The sequence below is a fragment of the Microchirus variegatus genome (genome assembly GCF_963457635.1).
Source record: "Microchirus variegatus genome assembly, chromosome: 9".
NCBI classification, from domain to species: Eukaryota; Metazoa; Chordata; class Actinopteri; order Pleuronectiformes; family Soleidae; genus Microchirus; species Microchirus variegatus.
In genome coordinates, this window is record NC_139810.1 from 27804916 (window position 1) to 27826651 (window position 21736).

The window sequence follows — 21736 nt, forward strand, 5'->3', positions numbered from 1 at the left end:
CATTGATTGACTTAAGTGCATTGTAGCGATTGATTGTCACCACAAGATGGCAGTAATTAACCTACATGAACGCTAACTGACGTTCAATCCGTAAGAAGAAAAACAGGGTTCAGGAGGTTCAGTTGTTATCAAAAATCAACAAAAGAATGTAAATAATGGAAAAGACATAACCCGAGTGACTTCTTAGTGAATGACACTGACTATTCGGATAAGGTGGTGAAGTTACAGAAACTTCTGGACCGCTGGAGAGAGCGGTGTCGCAGGAGGGTCAGCGGGCGGTGACGTTTTTTTTACCCCCGCTGTTGTTGTGACGCCGCAAACCGGTGAGGCGACCAATGAGTCAGCAGCTGAACGGGGGTCAATTTTTTTTTTTTTTTTAACCGAATCGGCCTATAAATAAACGTCAACGGCTCTGTTGACAACCGTGAAGAATCGTTTCCACTCGTCTTTCTTTGGAGATAAACCCCCTGACAATGGCAGTCCCCGTAGCTGTGCCCGCGATACAGCTGAGAAGACCGTCGTCCAGCTCGAGTCTGGTGCTGGAGCACAACATTCACCACCTCCGCGACAGGGACCTGACAAGGATCCCCGGTGACGATGACATCGATAATCTGCCTTTACACTCTCCGTGGACTTTCTGGCTCGACAGGTAAACACACACTATATGCGCATCCGTCTTTGTTATGGAGGTGAATCCTTATCTTTTAATGAGAACAAAGGAAATAAGGAGAGGTGGGATTTTATCAGGCCTCTCTTAAACTAATACACTGTGATAATGATAGTAATCGACAACGACACTGTTGTGACATGTCATGGTAAATCTCTGAAAAACATCCAAAAAAACAAACAAACAATACTGGGTTTGATGAAGCTTCTCTGCCAACTCTCAGTGACCTACATAACATACTCCAGCCTTTGACTGAACACAAGGACATGATCGTAAGTGACCCTGATTTCAGACAAGATCACTTTGATTTTATGTCTTTATTTATATAATAATGTATTCATCCATTCACCAGCACATGTTGAGTCACTGCTCAAGTGTTGTTGTTGTTGTTGTTGTTGTGGCTGTTGCTGCTTCTTCCCATGGAGCTGGAACTTGGCATTAAAACACCCGAATGACTGACTGAGGATTCCTCAATTTCTGTTGTTGTTGTTGTTGTTGTTGTTGTTGTTGTTGTGGTTGTTGTTGTTGTTGTTGCCCATATTGCAAATCCCACAGAGGCGACCAGTGATTAGGGATTTTTGCCAGGCAACACAGATAAAATAGATTTGATTTGATATACTCCCGCGCAGAAGTGACAATTCCTGATAGTCGGCACAGGCCTTATTATCAACCAGTGTGTTCAAGTCACAAGATGGTGTGTTCAAATGAGGTCAAAGTTGTTTACTGTTTACTGGCTTATTTGTCATCTGATCCCCCTCCTCCCCCCCCACCCCCACCAGACCGGCTCTGACCTGAAGCAGGTCTGCTCAGAGGTCTGAGAGAGACTTATATTTACTTCCCTGTATTTGTTTTTGTTTTTGTGCTAATGAATTAATAACCGATTATTAAAATAACTACTTCTGGCTGTTGTCAGGTCTCTACCAGGAGCAACGGCTGCCGAGTGCGAGTCAAACTTGAAGAAAATCTACACAGTGGAGACCGTACAGGTGAGAGCTCAGCTCCGAACATGAGAGCAAAGGCTCCAGCAGGCACACAGTGGGAGTTCACTGGCTCGTTTCAGATGCTAATTTTCTTATTTGTGCTCAAATCGAGATTGCGTGCGAAGATGTTGCTTTTTCTCCCATATGCACACAAAAGGCCTCAAACAAACCACCTAGACAACTCATATTTTAATGCAATTTAAACAATAGTCTTAATGAGACGCTGTTGTATACAGAGCCTATTCTGATTACCTTAACTTGAATAAAGACATTCTCAGAATATGCAATGCAATTGAACCACATTTAGACATAAAGAGGATCTTAAATAAACATATTAACTAGTTGGAGCTGGTTAACACAGGTTTGATACGAACACATTTTACACATTTAATAGTAGGTTATATGTGTGTCATAAAGTGTGTTTTCATAGTGTAACATAACATTAGTATATTGATGTTGAAGAAAATGATATTGTGAGATAGATATTGAATTATCGCCCAGGTCTACGTCTCGTCTTCCACCGAGTTTTCGCAGCATTTGACGTAACACGGCTTTATAACAGGTTAACAGCGTAAATAAATTAAATTAGCATGTGCATGTGTATATCTATATAGATATACACATACTATACAGTACAACAGTAATCAGCTGGAGCCTTTTCAAGTTACTTTGACCTGTTTTCTTGTATTGTTTGCCAGCATGATTTATGAATAACTAACCAGGTGTGTGTTGTGTAAGGATTCGCTAATGAGGGGAAGTTTATGTGGTCAAAAGCAATAAGGAACGTGTTTTTTTTTTAATGCCTCATTTTCTTAACCGCAACAATTAACAAGACCACGTGCACTCTCCGTGTTTGAAAAACGACTCGGTTAAAATAATCTGTTTCCTTGTTTTACCTTTGCCTGCAGAACTTTTGGAGAGTTTACAACAACATACCCGGGGTCTCCAGTTTACCACTGAGATGTAGTTATCACCTGATGAGAGGAGAGAGGAAACCGCTCTGGTGAGATAAGCTCAAAGATCGACGTGCGTGCGCGTTGTTGTTGATTGAGACTATTTGAAATGTGTCATATTTTGCCTACAGGGAAGAGGAAAGCAACGCTAAAGGTGGTGTTTGGAAAATGAAAGTACCCAAAGAGTGCACTGTAAGTATTCATCTTTGAAGTATTTGCATATTAATACTTCAAAAGTAATTCATTGACTTACTCACTTTTTTTTAATCTTTATTTCCACAGTCTGCTGTGTGGAAGGAGTTGCTGTTGGCTATTATTGGGGAACAGTTCAGTGATTATTGTGTCTCAGGTATATTTCTTGCTATATTTTATGTAAATACATTTTATTTTCAGTAATCAGTAAAGCTCAGGCAGTCTGTATATATGAGCATATTCATGTTCCAGTTGATTTAATTACACGGTGGACCCTTTAAGGGTATTTTCATCCACTAATACCTTCGTAATATTATTATTATCATCACAAAGATAGACCCAGTACCTTACAGCACACATGGACGACTTGCGGTCCTCGGGCCAAATGCAGGCTGTGAACCAGTTCTATCTGGTCCATGATATGTGTTGTTCAAAGACAGTAGGTCTGTACTATATAACATGCCAGCAAATAGAGACCAGAAATAGTCATTTAACACATCCTGACCTTTTATTTTTAAAATAATGTCACCCCAAAATTCCCTGAAATTCCACCAAATAGAGTGTGTTGAACTGCCATCATCGGCACTATAGTATCTGCACAAACGTGTGGTTCTGAGATGCATCTAAGTGCTACTCTGCTGCTGTTCCTGCAGACGATGAAGTAGTCGGCGTGAGCGTCAGCGTAAGAGACCGAGAAGATGTCATTCAGGTCTGGAACGGAAAAGCTTCTTGTGCTGAGGAGTCCAAAATCTTAGGAAAGATCTATGAGCTCCTTCCACAAATACCTTTCAAAGCAGTGTTTTACAAACGTAAGTCTAAATTAACAATATATATGTGCTTTTTTCCCCCCCTAAATGATTGACAATAACACCTTCTTTGCTTTTATTTCAGCACACGAGGAGCACCACGCTTTTGAAGGAGGTCGAGCGAGACATTAGCACATTTTGTACATTGGAACCCTTGCGCTAGGCAAAAGTTGCTCTTTTTATTTCGTACTCTTTAATAATATATATTGGCAAGTTTTGAAGCGGTGGATTTCATAGTTGCTTCATACGCATCATCTTAATTGCCTCCAATGAAACGTGGTCGATGCAGTTTCCAATCTTCTGAGCACTTCTGTTTCGCCCCCCAAATAACATTTTATTTTTGGAAATTAAGCTAATTTTAGTTTACTTTTTACAATGGTAGTTTTTGTATGTTTTTACACAGTGAACAGTTGCAACAAAAAGGCAGATCATGTACAGTTCGATTGTTTTTTTGTTTTTTTTTTAGCTGTATTATAGCATATTTTGTGCAGTTTCCTGAGCACAGACAAAGCCATGCGTACAAATCAAAATGTGATTTTTTTTTTTTTTGAAGCAAAGTAGAGGTCTAGTTCCAAAAAGCAAAGCTTTCTCCTGATAACGACACATCACACGGCCTTTCTAGTCAGCGCTCTCTTTGTTTTGTATCTTTACTGCCAGAAAACTACAAGAGAAACGTACATAATGTAGTATGTAATGCTAATATATGAGCACCAAGTTGCACATTTCATTTTTTAAAATTTTCTTCTTTAGTATGAGATTGAATTGTCAATAAAATATCATGTTCTTGTTCTGTTAATATTACCTCAGTGCACACAGTATGAGGAGATACTGAGAAATGTATGCAATCATTTCTATTCTGGAGAGTTTGTGGCAAATTTGCAGTGTTTTTGAGCACATTATTTCTCCCTGTATGTGTGTGTGTGTGTGACATCAGATTGACTATGCAGGATTGCTGCACACACACATGTTCTGATGAAGCTTGAAGCCGTTTCTCATGTTTTTGTTGGTTTTTGTGATGAGTTTGTTTCTTTTCTGCCTTTTTAATACGAACCGAGAAATGCGGACGATGAAGTCGAAGCGATTTGTTTTACGTATTCCTGTGTTAGAAAAATTAACTTGTGATAGTCGCTGCTTTGTAACGCTGATAGTATTGGCTCTAGGAGAAATTATAAATAACCACATGACATGACACAGCTATCTGTCCCAGGGTCCCAGTGTGTTTTTTTTGGGGGAGATATTAAGAAAGTAGTTCATCACAGATGATTTATTTCTGCTGTACCAAACAATTTTTCTCCTCAGCTTTAAGTTTCTTCCTTTGGCCCGTATGTAACAGGTTGCATTTTGGTTATTGAGACAGAAGGGATGAACTGTTAGCTCACAAAATGCACTTTTCCCGTGAGTGAGAGAGTCTAAAGATATTTGAGGTAAACTCTGCAGAGACAGAGAGTTTGCATTAAAAATGCTGCTATGATTCCTCAATCAAATACCTCGGTATTAACGATGCCGCTGTGTCTCAAGTCAGGAATAGAGATGGGTTCCACTGATTTTTTTTTGCCAAGTTCACTTTTATTGTCTGTGTATTATTTCATTTTTTTTAAACCCGTATAGCAGGATGAGCCAAATAAACGAATAAAGCATTAAAGTCCACTTGCACATATACACCGTTGACTCGCTCACTTTCAGATGTCAGACCTTGTAACTGACGGTGCTTTGTGTTTACCAGCAGTTCAGAATGTCTCAGTAATCTGGTGTTTCGCACATTGACCTTTTATCTTTGTCACGCTCTATGAACTTTTACATGTTTTTGTTTTTGGAAAAATAAAGTCACCGTATCGTCAATCCTGTCCTGTTTTGAATATAAATTTGAATGTGTTTGTTGTTTGCAGCGTACTGGATTGGACTTTTAGACCCGAGATTGTAAGGTCACCTTGCGTATCGATTTGTCCACTCAGCAAGTGGATTTTTATAGTGAATATTATATATTGTAATATGTTATACTGGATGATGATAGCATTGAATGACTGAAGTGAATGAAAATCTTACATTTTTTAAGGAATATCTACCTAATGTTTCATGATAGCTAGAAAAGAAAATACCTCCCTCTTGTGGCTTCCTCAAATTGTGGACATACAAAATAAGAATGCAGCCTTCCTGTAAAAATAATTTAAACTGCCTTTAATGGACTATGTAACTATTGATTGTATATGCATGTGGGAAAGTATTTACCTACTGATTAGCAGCAGCAAGGTGTCATCGCTACACCAGCTTACATGGTGCAAAAGGAAAGGAAATGCCATGAATCTGATCTGCTTTAAAACAGGACTGAGAATTCTCCCATTTGACTTTATGGAAACATCTCGGAAAAAGTTGAATAATAATAATGATAATCAGCTTGCAAATACCACGTTTTCTAACACAAAACACACGCGTTTGTGTTTTGTACATCCAGGCCACCGTATTAATCAGTTATAATAGTTGACAGTTTATCTGGTAATCGATCATTAATTAATCATTGCAGTTCTAATCATAACAGAAGTGGTGAGCCCATCATTTGCATTCATTCTTAGATTTAATGGCAGTAGAATAAAGTAGAGACTACCAAGCCTTTAACATATGTACGCTTTACATATGTACACAAAAAGAAACTGCTCATGCAGCTTTTGGGAATATAAAGTAAGTAAATTAATAATATTTTCTCTCCTTGGTATGGCTATTAGTCGTTAGTTTAGTTGAGGTAACAACCTGACCCTTTCATGATGATGGATCACAATGATGATAGGGTTTATTGCATGCAAAAGTGCACCCTGAATGTGTCTAACATCATCCACTCTTAAGTCTTATGGTTTTTCATGAGTCAATTCCATGTGGATGAAGGCTAAGGTTCATCCAGAATAAAACCTCCCACCGCCCTCCCGCCTGCTGTTAGCCTCATGAATACGTTTAAAGACCCACACTGACTCAGATCCCCTTTACATACATCATGCATTTGCATACAGTGCACACATTGTACATCATGTACATGTTATATACCGCAACCCCTGTACATATATTTCTACTCTTATTTTCATATACTAAGCTTTGTCACTTCTGTACATCTTGTGCATCTGAAATTAATCTGATTCAGTCTTTTTAATCTCTGAATTATATAATTACCTATAATAACTTACTATATTTTAACACATATGTAGGCTGTTCAGCGACTACTCACGACAGTATTCATATTCATTGCACGACTCGCGTCTGTGTTCATGTTCATCTTTACATATTCACATTTCTGTCTGTATCAATCATATCAATCTGCTTGGGGCCCCGAGCCGATAGCCCCCCCCCGAAACCTCCCTAAAGGGGCCCCACCTCATTTTAACCTCTGTGAAGTTATTGTTATGCAAGTTGGAAAATTAAGAGGATTATTTGCAGTGTAACGCATATCTTTTCTATATATATCTATATATGTATATTGTTTTATAATGTGGGTTCTTTACAGTGTAATGTATTTTTTTTACTAAGTTTATATAGTTTTTTAAACGCTATTTACAGTATTTTACATTTATATTTTCACATACTTTTTAATTACAAGGTTTTTCCATGTTATTTCATTCATTTTGAAAAAATATATTTTGTTTTGAACTCATACATTTTTGGTTGTGTCAGATTATTTGTAACATAATGGTGATGAACACTGGTTGGAAGGGCCCCTGGGATTTTTTTGCTTAGGGCCCCTACAGACTCTAGAATCGCCTCTGGACGTTGGGATCGGGTTTTGCCATTTTGTTTTTGCTACGTTCTGGTGGCTTGTGGATGAATGAGTGCTTATGTGATAATACGACCATTATTATTTTGAAGCAAAAAGCACAGACAGCCCCTCAAAAAGCAAAAAGCACAGACAAGTCCCGCGTGTCGCCATGACGTCACCATTGTTTACTTTTACCTAAACCACGCCCCCGATTAGCAACTTCTGGCTAGCTCGCTTCCAGGGAAGGCAGAGCTCCGAGGTCTCTTTTTTTTTAGACACCACCCTGAGCCGTACACTGTCCGTCCGTACATCATTCGGTGAGTAAACCTTAAATCCACGGCGCGCCGAATCTCGCTGAAATCATTCTCGCTTTAATGTACGTCTTGTTTGTGACCGATACCGGGTGAAGAATAAATAAAGACGAGGGGGGGAAAGACGCGTTTCTTACACAAGCTAGCAACAGGACGCTCTGCTAGCTTTTGTTGTGCTGTTGACGTCAACGCTGCTGCCCCCGAAGGTCCGTCGAAAACTGTTGACCAGTGTAATAAATGTGTTTTTACGGAATAGTGTTAACAAACGATCTAATGTGGTCGCCGCGGAGTTGGCAAATAAAAGTCATAAACGCCCCGTTTACGAGCAGATTCACGTGAAGCTAAAGGCTCGAGAGCCCAATGCAAACCGCAGACTGCAGTGGTTGCTGTGTGTGTGTGCGAGCGGATATCGATTTCATTCATATCGCGTGAAGCAGATTTGGCGATAGACACATTCGCTTTAACCGACAAAGCCACGGTTATAGCAGATAAAACTCATTATTGTTATTAATGTGATATGTAGGCTAACGATGAGGCGTGTGCGAACAGTGCGAGTGTGTTTCCCGAGGGCGAAGCAACACCGTGGTCGGTCTATTACAACGTGATAAACAACCTAACTTTGTCCTTTGTTTTAATCTACGGACCTGTCGGAGCACACGTTTGAGTGGTTAATTTGTGACTATTATGCATACACTCTTATATAACATAACATAATATAACACATGTATAACAAATCTATCTATTTTACACGAGGTATGTCAAACAAAATGCCAGATTACATGTAAATTATCAGAATATCCACCATAGGATTCTCAGCATTCAGTGAATAGACTGACCATGGAGTTAAAAAACTAATATTTCTCAAGTGAAGACGATGCAAAATATTACTGGGATTAAGTTCTGACGACAATGTAAATAAATAAAGTCCAAGCTAACACTACTAATGGGTAACTTATGGGTTGGCTGTCTCTACCTTTTACATAACACCGATGCTGCAGGAAAATAAATGGTATTCTTTTTCAACATACCTTAAAAATATACTCAGTTAATTGTCTAAAAATGAGCACGAAACAAGCTGAATAAGTGTATAAACTATTAGCGCATGTGTGAAGTCTCCATGTAAGGGAGGAGGTGGTAGTTGTTTGCTCTTGCAAAGCTCTCTCTCTCTCTCTCTGTGCCTTGTTTCCTTCATTTCCTTCGCATTCTTTGAAGAGCCGAGGCCCCTGCTGTGCAAGAGTTGCCCCTGTGGTGAGAATGATTTAAAACCCGTTAAAGCGCATCATAGTTTATTATTTAGTCCATTCCAAAGGCAGGTGCACTGCAGCACAACTGCTCAATTATCTTAATCCTACAATAGAAAATGTCTGATGTTGCTCCGGTGTCTAATGCATAGTGGAGCCGAGGTGGAGTGAACCCAATATGCAGCCGTTTTTTGTTGTTGATGTTGTTGTTTGTTTTTAAAATCACCCCCCCCCGACATCTTCAAAAATGCCTACAGGAAACACTGCCCTTTGTCTGCAGAAATAATCCCCATCCTGAAAGCAAAAGTAAACAGAGTGAAAACCTTACCAACAACGGCCTAGTCTGTTTAGATAGGTTTTAGTTGTACACCGAAAGAATTGCCTCATGTATGTTGTAATCTAGGTATGAATGACACAAAGCTACAGCTGAGCATAAATTACTTTTCAGTTATCGTCTGTCTGTCATTTTCAAATACAGGAAGCACTAAAAGCCTTTTCCCCCCCCCCTCTTCTGTGCTTTGTGTGTAACTAACTGTTGGTACAGTTCTGGTCATGAGTTGATCGGAGTGTAAACAGTTAGGCCTAATCTGATCATCTGTGTCAGATTTTGCTACAATGGATCTCAGTGATACCAAACTGAAGAACTGATTGACTTCAAGGTGTACATTTGACCGTAATATCACCCTTACAATAATAATAATATTACCACGGAGTCCAATTTGTGGTCATTTCAATTTCGTGTGCCGATTTCCATCTGTGCAAGCTATGTTTGCCTAGTTTATTTACTTTTGTTTATGCTGGGTAGCTTTCGAGTCAAAGGCTCCCAACCTGTATACATAATAGCCTACTTGTGCATTGTACTACCTGCCACAGCCGTTTATCACACCACCTGGTTAATGGTAAATTGTTCCAGAAGGAAGATATGTTTGCACATAAACACAGACCCAGGGCCCCTGTGTTTACAGTAGTCATGGCAGCACTCTCTTATTCAACAAATAGACCTGGCATGTCCCACTCTCTTGTAGAACAGAATGTTTGTCTTGGTGGGCAGAGTGATAACAGTATAGTTCTTTACTTTTTAGTGCTACAGGTTTTTTACATTCAGTGGGATTGCTTTCCTGTGGTGAATAACTACGTTACTGGGTCATTATTGCGATTGAACACTGTTAAGTGCAGTTCCTTTTAATTCTTTTTGTGAAGTGGTAGTTTTGTCCGTCAGCAAGTTGTTCTCCGTTTGCCTTCTTCCCGCGTTTCCTCGCATTGTCCTCTGCATTGTCATCCAGCTGTTTTCATTTACACACACACATTTCTTTTTCGCAGGTCAGTGAAGTCCAGATGCATGAGTCTGGGTCAGAACCAACACACCACGCCATTCTAGCAAGTCAGACAGAGAACGGGAATTACACCGAGAATGAGAGTCGCCTGAGCAGCAGCAGCAGCCACACTCCTCCTCCGGAGGCAACAAGGGTCAGTGTTCCCCCACCTGCATCTGTCCAAACTCACCGGCATTGGTTTTTTAAAGGCATACATCTGGACAAATAAAGCAATATTTAAGATGGTGCTGAGTATTTGCTAATTTCACCAAAATCGGATAATTCAGTATTAAATGAATCTGCAGCAGTTTGGTAGTTATTATGTTCAAATGGGCAGGTTTCCGAGATGGCAAATGCAACACTTTTGCCTCTTGATGGTGAGGATTCTCTGCTGTATTTTTTAAAATATATTTTTATGTATTCTTCTATTGTTGGGAAAAACATATATTTTAATTGACTTTATATTGATCAAATTATAGTGAAATAATGATTTTCTATATCAATCGCTCACTAACTGTAGCTTTGTTTTGCTTGGATTATTTAGCTTGGATTATTTTTTATTACAACCATAGGCTTGTGCAACTGATGCTACTGTTTCCTCTTCACTATTTTGTGAATTTCCATGACTAAAATATGTATTATTTATGAAATGAGATTATTTCTTGACATGTTTGTTTTGCTGGTGTGGTCTCCACACACAGTATGATGTTGCACCGAGGACAGACATTTTAAGGATTTAAATCCTTGAACCTCTCACTTTATATTTACGCTGGAGGGAACCACACGGAGGGGGATTGTGCTGAGGTTTGGGGGGTGAGGGGGTTGCAAAGCATAGCCTCCTGCTGGGCAGAGCTATCGGTGCACTATTGTTTGTTTATGCTTACATTGTGAATGTTTGCAGGGCTCTGTTAGAATGTCAGGCAGATCTTTATTTTTGAGTTGCATTTCATTTCATTTTTTTTTTAAAGGCGCCCAGGAATAAACTGACAGTTGTTAAAAAAATGTCATTGTTCATTTTGTGACATTCTATTCACAGAATATGATATGTGTATGGAAATACAGGATCTATATCTATATATGTACTCAAAAGTATACGTGGTTGTGTACTTAAATATTTTTAGCTCCCGCCTGTTAAAGTTGAGTTTATTGAGCACTTGTGCAAATGTCAGTCTTTCTCACGCCACACCCATGAGGCCACATTAGTCGGTATTAAATCTCATAAAAGAAAACATATTGTGTTTGTTTTTCAGCAAGTTTATAGGGTTTCTATTTGCTGTCAGTCATCTTGTAGTTCACAAGACCAGTCTTGCGGGAACAGATCTGTGTTTACACTCTGTTGCTCACTGGTATGACTTTCAACAATAACAACAACAGAAGATGTTTGGACTTGCTGGCTGCCATGGCAACAGGGATTAGTCAAAGGCTGTTGTTGTGTTGATGGTGTCCACAGAAAAATAGAGGGGCCAACTGGCTCTCTGTCTGTGGGATAGACCCGTTTTCATTGCTTCAGTGGCCACCTCTGCAGCATTGAGTTTCATAAGAAAGGACAAAACTAGGAGGCAGTCATCTGTTATTGTTAACCCAAAGCCTGTGTGAAATTCACTGTCAGTTTGTTTACCCATTTCAAAAACAGACTCTGCCTTGGAGAGAAATGTTTGTTTGTGGATCAGGCCTTAATTAAAATACGAATCTCGAGTTCTGTTTTGGTAAACAGGCTCTGTGTGCTGTTTTATTCATTATTTATATCTCGGTGCAATTTTGATTACTCTGTTTATGTTTACTGTAAACATCCCTTGAACTGCAAGGCTTGACGGTGAGCGGGGGGAGGGTGTGGTAATTGCTGCATTCCTAGCAGAGGATGTTGTTGTTTTTGTGGTACTGGTTGTTGTTGTTGTTTTGCTGAAGCTCAAATCCCCTCCCCGGGGGCCCATCCGGGGTTGTTGTTGTTGTTGTTGTTGTTTGTTTCGTTTTTGGTTTAAAAATAAAAATGGTAGCCAACTAGGTCTGCTCGACTGACCTCAGCTGAAAGTCATGAATAAGCAAGCAGCAGAATTCAGAATAACTATGAATTATTTCTTTTATCTGAGCAAGAGGCGTAGGAATTGAGCCACTGCGATTTTAGTTGATTGACAGGGAGGGGGGGGGGGGAAAAATCAAAGATGTCACGATTTTTAAATTATTCTGACATTTTATTTGTCAACAAAATAACCATAAATTGCAGCCCAGTGTAGATGGACTGTGTTATTATACATTTGGCCACAAACAGCAGATCATAGACCATGTGCTGGAGTCCACAAGCCACCTTTTAACTGATCACAGTTCCAAGAAAATCAGGGGGACGAAATCTAATCATGTGTTTACATTCACTGATTATAAGCCGATTGCTTCATATTTTCTGTTGAACGGAGGTATAGCTGCATTTGTTGTGTTGCTGTTTTAACGATCACAACCTTTCTTACTTACTATTATATTATATTATAATATATATGCTTCTTTTTCCATTTATATCATTGCTCTTCCATAGTTATTGTGTAATTTGTTAAATGTTGCAAATAATCGATTCTGGCTTTTATTCTTTTGATTAAAAACTGTTGAAAGAATATAATAAGAAGTAGAGTTGCAGGTGAGCTGTATTAATTCTCCACATTATTGGAGGGAGACGGTGAGTTGTTGATGTGTAAAAGCACCAAAATTTTATTTTTCTTGAATAGATTAAAGTGCTATACGCACACAACCATCGTACCCACATACAGTGTGTACTGTTCTTTATGTTGTTTGTGGCAGTTGGCATTCACGACGCTCTCTCTCTCTCTGGTGTGTTTCTGTCTTGTCTTGCGGTTTGGATTTTTAACTCGCCGCACTGTTGTTTGTGTTTTTGTGTGCGTGATGCAGGTTCCAGTGTCATTGTCGATGATGACCCCACCAGCAGAGGCTCCACAGCAACAACTACAGCAGACACCACAGCAGCCAATCCTCAATCCTCAGCAGCTCCAGGCTCTACTGCAGCAGCAGAAAGCACTCATGTTACACCAGGTAATGCATGTTCATGCAAGTAGTGTTTTTATATATATATATATATATAGAGAGAGAGAGATGGTATGGTTTATTTCATTTAATATTCCATTGAATATTTCTGCAGCAACAAATTCAAGAGGTCTTCAAGAATCAGCAAGAGCAGCTGAATATGCAGCTGCTCCAGCAGAAGAACGCTGGCATCGTCAGCCAAGAGGTAACGCAGATTTATTATTACCGATCACGAGCGCAACGAGTTCCGTAAATAGCGACACGTGATGTTCAGTTCACTAGTAATAACGGTTTACGCGTCAGAATAACTGACGCGCGGTTTACCGTCGCCGTCGTAATTAGTTCCGCGTGCTGCGCAGCCTGCTATGTCACATTCATACAATCCTTCCTGGTGACGAGGCTGGTGTGAAAATGCTCAGTCAGAGGGTTAATATGGAGCAGGAAAAAAAAGTTGTTTTCACAGTAGGCTTTTTCTTTTTTAGTTTATAAGTTATTGTTAGAATTTCTGAATACACTCCTGCTTTGAGTTTATACCTTTTTTTTAAAAGAGCATCACATATCTACAACCTGTAGGTCGCCTCGTGATTTTGTGCGCGTCATTACGCTCGGCTTGTGACGTCTGCGTCTTCCACTGTTTTTTCTGAAATCCATCTCACGCGGCAGCAGCGGGGGAATGTAATTTAGATGAAAACAGAAAAAAATGACACTCTGTGCATTGCGCTGCTTACGCATAACGCAGGATTAAAGCTAAACTCTCAATCATTAAGCAACTCTGAATGTTACGGACAGAGCTGTGCGAGTCAGATTTTAGATTTTTCCAGTTTAGTGTTCTCGTACATTTTCTTTTATCTCACTGAACTTATTTGATTTCGAAATCTGACACACATATGACTAATATATAATAGTCTTTTTTTCCTCCACCACAGCTGACGGCTCAGCAGATAGCCATCCAGCAGCAGCTCCTTCAAATGCAGCAGCAACATCTCTTCAACCTGCAGAGACAAGGCCTGCTGTCTGTCCTTCCCACCAGCCCCTCCACTGCTTCAGGTACCCCTGCACTGGTTGGTGTTCACTGGTGTCTTGTTTGTTCTTTGGATCGACGTTTTTTTTTTTTTTTTTTTAAGTAAACACTGTGAATGTTGAAATTCCAGCTTCTGAGAATGGTAGCATTGTGTCCACGGGCGGAGACACGAGAGAGTCGTCCAGTCATCAATCGACCACCAACGGTCATCACGGTCTCTTGAAGAGAAAAGAAAGGTGATTTTATTTTAGGTTTTTTAAAGCAAACGTCTTGTTTGATGTTGTTTTTTTTTTTTTTTACTGCGCTTTCTTGGTACCAGCCTGTTGAGTCTCGGCCGCATCGTTAACAGTTGAATGTTTGTGTTTGTTGCAGCAGCGGCACAATGGATGAAACCACACAGAACAGCCATCCTCTGTATGGAAACGGCATGTGTAAATGGCCTGGCTGTGAGACCGTCTTTGGAGACTTTCAGGCGTTTCTCAAGTGAGTGGTGAAACTTTAATCACGTCTTAGAAATGTCCCTGTTTTTGAAGGAAAAGCACTTCTTTTTTCAATTAATATACAATTAAATGAATCAGAAATACACTCTATACTGTGTTAATGTGGTAAACGACTATTCTAGCTGCAAACGTCTGGTTTTTAATGGAATATGTACATAGGTGTATAGAGGCCCATTTCCAGCAACCATCTCTCGAGTGTTCTAATGGTACAGAGTGTTTGCTAATTGCGTTAAAACTTTGACGAAAGGGCAAAATTATTATTATTTAGAATAAAAATCATTATTTCTAATCTTGTCAATGTCTTGACTATATTTTCTATTCATTTTGCAACTCTTTTGATGAATACAAGTGTGACTTTTAATGGAAAACACAACGAAATTCTATAGGTGACCCCAAACATTTGAATAGTAGTGTATCACTAACAGTAATGCAGCAGAAATGGACAGATGTCCAAACAGACTGGAGATGAATTAAACTAATAGAAACAAAAACCTAACTATGACACTGTGTGTTTTGTCACCCGTCTGTATGTTCTGCGTTTTACGTCGGTGTTTGAAGCTGCACGTCACATATAATCAGAGCTTAAATTTGTTATTGTTTCTCAAAACATGCCGTGGTTTTTGATTTGTTCCCTTGCAGACATCTGAACAGTGAACACATACTGGATGACAAGAGCACAGCGCAGTGTCGCGTGCAGATGCAGGTGGTGCAGCAGTTGGAGTTACAGGTACAAATGTGCTTTTGCTTTCTTTTTTTCCTTTTCCAAGTCAGACAAAAAGGACGGATACATTTTTCTTTCTTTAGAGCAGTTTACGAATGGAACAGAACTGCTTGACAGAGTGACAAATCCATTTGTGGAAAAAGAAAGAAGAGTTTTGTTATAAAAAAAAAAAAGAAAAAAAAAGTCTCCAGTGAATTTTTGAATTTTTGCAGCAGTGGTGTGTTTTCACACCAGCCCTGGAAACAGAAGTGATGTCTTCAGATATAATGACACCTCTTAGGATGCCAGAGAAGAAGTCATTCCCACACTGAATGTCATTTTGTCATTTAACACACGTCGTGAATTCACCAAGTCTCAAATTCTATTTTCGGTCGTCTCACCCCCGACACAGCTGAAGAAGGACAAAGAGCGGCTGCAAGCGATGATGGCTCATCTCAAGTCCTCTGAACCCAAACCCGCAGCACAGCCTGTAAGTACAAGCCGTGGCTGTTTTTCCTTCAATTAAAATAAATATTGTTTTGCCTGCAGTCAAACTGATGTTTTGCTGACTTTGTTTTTTCAGGTGAATCTGGTGTCTAATGTGTCCTTCTCCCAGGCAACACTGCCCAAAGGCCCTCCTCCTACAAGTCTGTCTCAGAGCGCCACGGCACCGTCCACACCCCTGACGCCAGTCTCCGAGTCCCCGTCGGTCCTCACTCCCAATAGCTTGTTCACTGGGACCCCAGTACGGAGGCGGTACAGCCGCTCTGTGAGCCAAGGTATTGGTGAGATCACGTCCTTGTACTTTTTTTATTTACTTCTAGAACAAAACTGGGCTTCTCATGAGATGCATGGGACACAGTTTCCCCGTACAATGCATTTATATCTCGTCATTTGTTCTGTATTAGTTGTTTCATCATTTTCAAAGCAGCCATTTTGACATGTTTTAAACAGAAATATATATATATATATATATATGTATATATATATATATATATATATATATATATATTACATACATATACATAGACATGCATATATATATATATATATATATATGTGTATATATATATATATATATATATATATTACATACATATACATAGACATGCATATATATATATATATATATTACATACATATACATACACATGTATATATATATATATATATATACACACATACATACATACACATGCATATATATATATATATACACATACATACATACATATATACATACACATACACATATATACATACATACATATACACATACATACATATGTGTCTGGTTTTCCCTATGAATTTCATATTTTTATATATTTGCTTCATTTGGAGAAAGAATAAAAATGTCAACAAACAAAATGGCCGCTGTGCAAGGATCAAATTTTCCCTTTTTTTTTGCCCCCAAGCCCTCTTGTGTTTGCGCGCGCCTCACCGATGCCCGTTAATGTCTTTCCACAGATATAATCGACAACAAAGAGTTCTACTTGAGCACAGAAGTTAGACCTCCCTTCACGTACGCCTCGCTCATAAGACAGGTAATGTCCGCTTTCCGCCATAAATATTGCTATAAATATTGCTATAAATATCTTTTTTTCGGTTGACGACGCTGTCTATCGAACTAATGGAGAGGCTTTTAGTGTTACCTGTAAATCTTACACGCTCTCCGATGTCGTTTCAGGCGATATTTGAGTCGCCCCGTAACCAGCTGACTCTAAATGAAATCTACAACTGGTTTACGAGAAACTTTGCATATTTCCGGCGCAATGCAGCTACTTGGAAGGTAATGAACCTGTCGGTTGTTTAAATGTTGTTTGGTTATTCATTTATGTTGTATGTTTATTTATTTATTGTTTTCCTTTTGTTTCCTCCTCCTTATAGAACGCCGTCAGACATAACCTCAGCCTCCACAAATGTTTTGTGCGCTTGGAGAACGTGAAAGGAGCCGTGTGGACCGTCGACGAGATCGAGTTCCACAGACGGAGGCCGCAGAAAACCGCCGGTAACGGGTAGGTGTGTTTTTTTTAATCACGAGCGCCGCGGGCGTTCTGTTGCGCAACCTCAGAAGCCCAAACTTTGACTTTGACCCAACTTTGACCTCGATACGCCACGTCAGAAATGTCATGTTGGAGGTTTCCACGATTTATTATGATATCTACCTCAAAATATGAGCAGGCTGGTGTCTCAGGTGTTCAGAGGAATCGTATATAACTTGCTGATATCTGTGTGTGTGTGTGTGTACCAACAGATCTCTGCTGAAGAACTCTCAGAACCGTCAGGGCTTAGCTGGATCTGCTCTTCAGGTAAGGGAACACCTAACACATCGGTACATTCACGTTATGGTAACGCCATCTTCACACTAAGGCGATTTCTACCTGAGTAACAACAGGGTGGTAATAAGGAGATAATATTACAGTAAAACCATGTTATTTACATATGAATATCAGATAACTACGGTGGCCCTGAAGTGCAAATCACCACCGCAAATAGGGAAAACACAGCAGTTTACATTCATCCCTTCTTATATGTCACACTCACGTGTTTTCCATCGCTAATACTAATCTAGTACTCAATTAGTACCATAATAGTTGCTGTATTATCGATACTAAAACTCGTGTCACTGTTACTTGTATTCCAGATCGGTGAACTAGACGGCCTCAGCTCCTTCTATCAACCAGCCTCTATGGGCAGCATCCCGCTGCACTCCCTGCCTCATATCCTTCAAGAGCAGATGAATGGAGTCCTCGCTAATGGATCTGGTTACCACAGTGACAGCAGTGCAACGCAGTCCCCTCCACAAGCTTTGTAAGTGCCACCCCTCAGAAGAACTATGTCGCGAGGCACCACTTCAGTGTTTTATGCCTCGGTTGTATTATCCGCCGAGTGGCACAGTGCAGCTCAGCTCGCCACGGGTTAGGGTTTGGAACAGAAAACCCTCGTGTGGCGTGTGTTTCCGTCACAGAGTGTGTAGCCACGTCAGCTACATCACATCACTGTGAGGCCGGCACAAAGAAATGTAATAAAACAAGATGAATCAGACCCAGTCAACAACGTGCAACAATGGAAGTATATAAAAATAGACCATCTCCTTTTGTGAAGCCTGTTTTTACAAAACAGAAATTGAAAGTAGTCACGTGTAGCCACCGGTCAATCAGACTCAGACTTAAAAGTCCAATTTTAGTCCGACTAAGATAATAATAATAATTTGGTTTCCTTATGTCAGGTAAACATGTTAGGTTGATTAAAATCAAGCTTGTCTTAGTCGGACCAACATACCCAGACAATGTGATTCATAGTCTGACTACTCCTGCATTTATGCGCTTAGTCCGACTGGAGTCAGACTTGTCGTTCTGCACATGCAGCAAAATTTCCTCCCCGGTCTTTGACCCAGGCGTAGAAGCAGGTGATGAATGATGAAACTACAGTGTTGTTGCCGGATCACGATGGCAGAGAGAAATGGCGCCACCTACGGAGGCTAAGCCAGACTTACACGGCCAATAAATACAGTTTTAGTCAGACGACAGCCTCAGCTTGACTTAACTTACTGACTGGTGTCCACTCAAATGTACTTTGATACATTATATCGTGCACTTTTCTCTAAATTGGACCAAAAATTGTCAACAAAAAAGGCCTGAAACTAGTGATTGAAACCATTAGCTTCCCCTCGAATATGTTTATATATGAGAATATGTTTGTTTTCTATTAATCTAGCATTAAAGAGGAGCAGGAGGACGAGGAGATATGCGAAAACTATCCCTACGAATCTCCGGAGAGCACGTACGGGCACGGCCACAGCCCGGAGATGAACCAAGACGAAGACCACGACAGTCTGGGGAGGCACAACCTTCTCCTCGACCGCATGCCTTCTCTCTGACCAGGAGGAGCAGCTTCTCCACTGCAAGGCCGCTTCACTTACAGCCCTGTGTGACTTTGTATTTTAAAAAAACAACAACAACAACAACAACAACAACAGCTTCATCTACATAACCAAACCACTTTGTTCTTGGGGAGTTCTTTTATTTTGTTTCCATATTTATCAACCTTTTGTTTTTCTTTCTTCTTCTTCTTCTTCTTGATCTATTCTCTGTTTTGTTTTCCCTGTACAGTATCGTGACGTCACAAAAACACAAGCGTGTTGATTATTTTCGAAACCGTGTCTGTACACACACACACACACACACACACACACACACACACACACACACACACACACACACACACAGGACCTTGATGAGCAGAGAAGCCAAAGCAAAGGGAACATTAACAGTAAAAGCACTTCACAAGGAAACATTTCTCTCTTCTTTGTAGCTTCATCATGATATCACTACCTGATTGTTATTTTATTAGTTATAATATATAAAAAAAAAAAGAAAGAAAAAAAAATGTAGCTGAAGTCAAGAAATTGTTGCTTTAAAAATGAAAAAATGTTCACTGCCAACATGATCTGATATATTTGTATTTAAGGTATAATCAAAAAGTGATCAAAAAAAAACATAGCTTCTTTATACTTGTTGGGTTTTTTTTTTTTCACCTCTTCCATGAACATTGTTGAATTTTTGCTCCAATCGGAGCTTGTAAGAGTAGATACTATAGACATTATTGTAAACCAATGCATCTCTATGAATAATAAATTCCCTTCATGATAAATGTAAACACTGTGTCTGTGGTGCTAAAACACGGTGTTCATGAAATGAAATTACAGACCGGTGCACTTTTTCTTTTTTTTTTTCTTTTTACTTCATAACAGCCCCCCTGCTCTTCTCTCAGTCGACAGTAATGACTTCTTAATGGAAGGTAATGGAGGCTGGCAAATGGTTTCTGGGGGTGCAAACTTTCCGCTGTTGTCTTGTGGTCATGTCCAGTTGAACGTCCTCTCGATCCACCTCTGTGCTGTCCGCAGCAGCAGCAGCAGCAGCAGCAGCTTGTGGTCTGCAGGACGTTTCCGTGGCGACTGAGGTGAGACGATGGATGGACGGACGGATGGATGAATTTTTGTATAAATCCAGGTGTTTTTGATAAGTGGCTGGGCTTTGATTTTACGTCAGTGTGATGGCGTAATTGATCTGAGTGGTGGATATATTGATCCATGTGAAGTGTGCTCACAGTGTGTGTGTGTGCCTGATGTACTTGAGCTCAACCTCAGAGGGATTGCAGTTGCAGAGGCTGAAGCAGAAGCTTTACCCTCTCTGGTTACAGCGTTACAGACGGGTAACAATCTTTGCAGTGACTTTTGCCTTTGTCACACTTTAATTCTCTGGCGTGTGAGGAGTTTTAAGCGTGTATAAGTCGTGAAAGCTATTTTCATGTTGTGATGCAGCCGAGCGAGAGAGAGCGACGCGAGTCGTTTTCACTGCACCTCTGTTCTTCTCCACTTCACAAGATGACAACTCCCTCAGAGCCTCCCGCGAGTGATCAGGATTGCATTAAACTTGAGAAACTACAGAGTCATGTTTCCGATGGTAGGTTGTTCACTTTTACTCTCATTCGACTCAGTGATTTCTGCATAAAATCTCCTCTTAGTGTGCCTTCAAATGATTGAAGGATCTAAGGGAGAGGATTGTGTCAGACGACGTCTTATAAATCAGTATCTGTGCTCCTAAAATCCCTCTGTTTTCACTCCAAAAGGGAATAACTGTAAGCCAGTGAGCGTCAGTCCACTCAGAGAAATGAACCGATGCGGCAGCAGCGGCGGTGGCCGCAAACTGAGCACCATCTCAGAGCTGGACACCGATCGCAGCTCCCATGAACCCCTGGGTGCCAGCGGATGGGCCGGCTCCGGCCTCTCTATGTGTTCTGACAAGTGGAAGAACAGCAGCAGTCATTATTCATCAGATGATTCATACCAGCCTGGCCCTGGAGGTACCGTTTCAATCACGTGTCAAAACTCGAGGCCCCGGGGACCAGATGTGGCCCCGCCAAGTCATTTTAAGTGGCCCATGAGTGATTAATTGGTCTTAAAAATCGGTGTCTATGCTGCTTTAAGGCGTGCGTGCGACCATAAACTACATTTCCCACAATGCATGGCGATTGCGTTACCCGCAAAGTGACGGCATCCCGCCACTAGATCGCAGTGTGTCGTTGTATAATGAATCACGCGACGAATGTGTTCACAAAAGCCACAACCAATCTATAATGCATCGTATTTGTAACCTGAATAAGTAATAAATACAGAAAGTTATTTAGCAATATGTTACGGAGTAGTTACCTTTATTTTACATTGTATTTGGTTACATTTATTCTGTATGACTGTTGCGTCTGGCCCTTTGATGATGTAGCCCTCAGTGAAAAT

At 40.2% G+C, this 21736-nt stretch overlaps 2 protein-coding genes across 3 annotated transcripts; both read left to right on the forward strand.

The window, feature by feature from the left end:
* The first annotated feature begins 404 nt into the window (after positions 1–404).
* On the forward strand, positions 405–5437 carry LOC310931375 (eukaryotic translation initiation factor 4E type 3-like). The gene is made up of 7 exons (XM_083894504.1): positions 405–649; positions 1581–1653; positions 2556–2650; positions 2732–2792; positions 2883–2949; positions 3446–3601; positions 3684–5437. Exons 1-7 carry the CDS (start codon positions 474–476, stop codon positions 3728–3730), a joined length of 675 nt encoding a protein of 224 aa, XP_083750630.1. The 5' UTR covers positions 405–473; the 3' UTR covers positions 3731–5437.
* Positions 5438–7561: 2124 nt separating this feature from the next.
* Positions 7562–20052, forward strand: LOC310931467 (forkhead box protein P1-B-like). 2 transcript variants are annotated; one of them, XM_083894628.1, is made up of 16 exons: positions 7562–7648; positions 10204–10350; positions 13089–13229; positions 13336–13425; positions 14147–14267; positions 14372–14477; positions 14614–14724; positions 15381–15468; positions 15854–15931; positions 16025–16226; positions 16909–16985; positions 17129–17230; positions 17329–17456; positions 17696–17750; positions 18086–18252; positions 19159–20052. In XM_083894628.1, the coding sequence occupies exons 2-16, from the start codon at positions 10219–10221 to the stop codon at positions 19319–19321; spliced, it is 1761 nt and encodes a 586-aa protein (XP_083750754.1). In that variant the 5' UTR covers positions 7562–7648; positions 10204–10218; the 3' UTR covers positions 19322–20052. The 2 variants fall into 2 exon arrangements, with proteins under 2 accessions (XP_083750754.1, XP_083750755.1); XM_083894629.1 differs by having other exon boundaries at positions 16025–16220.
* The last annotated feature ends 1684 nt before the right edge of the window (positions 20053–21736 follow it).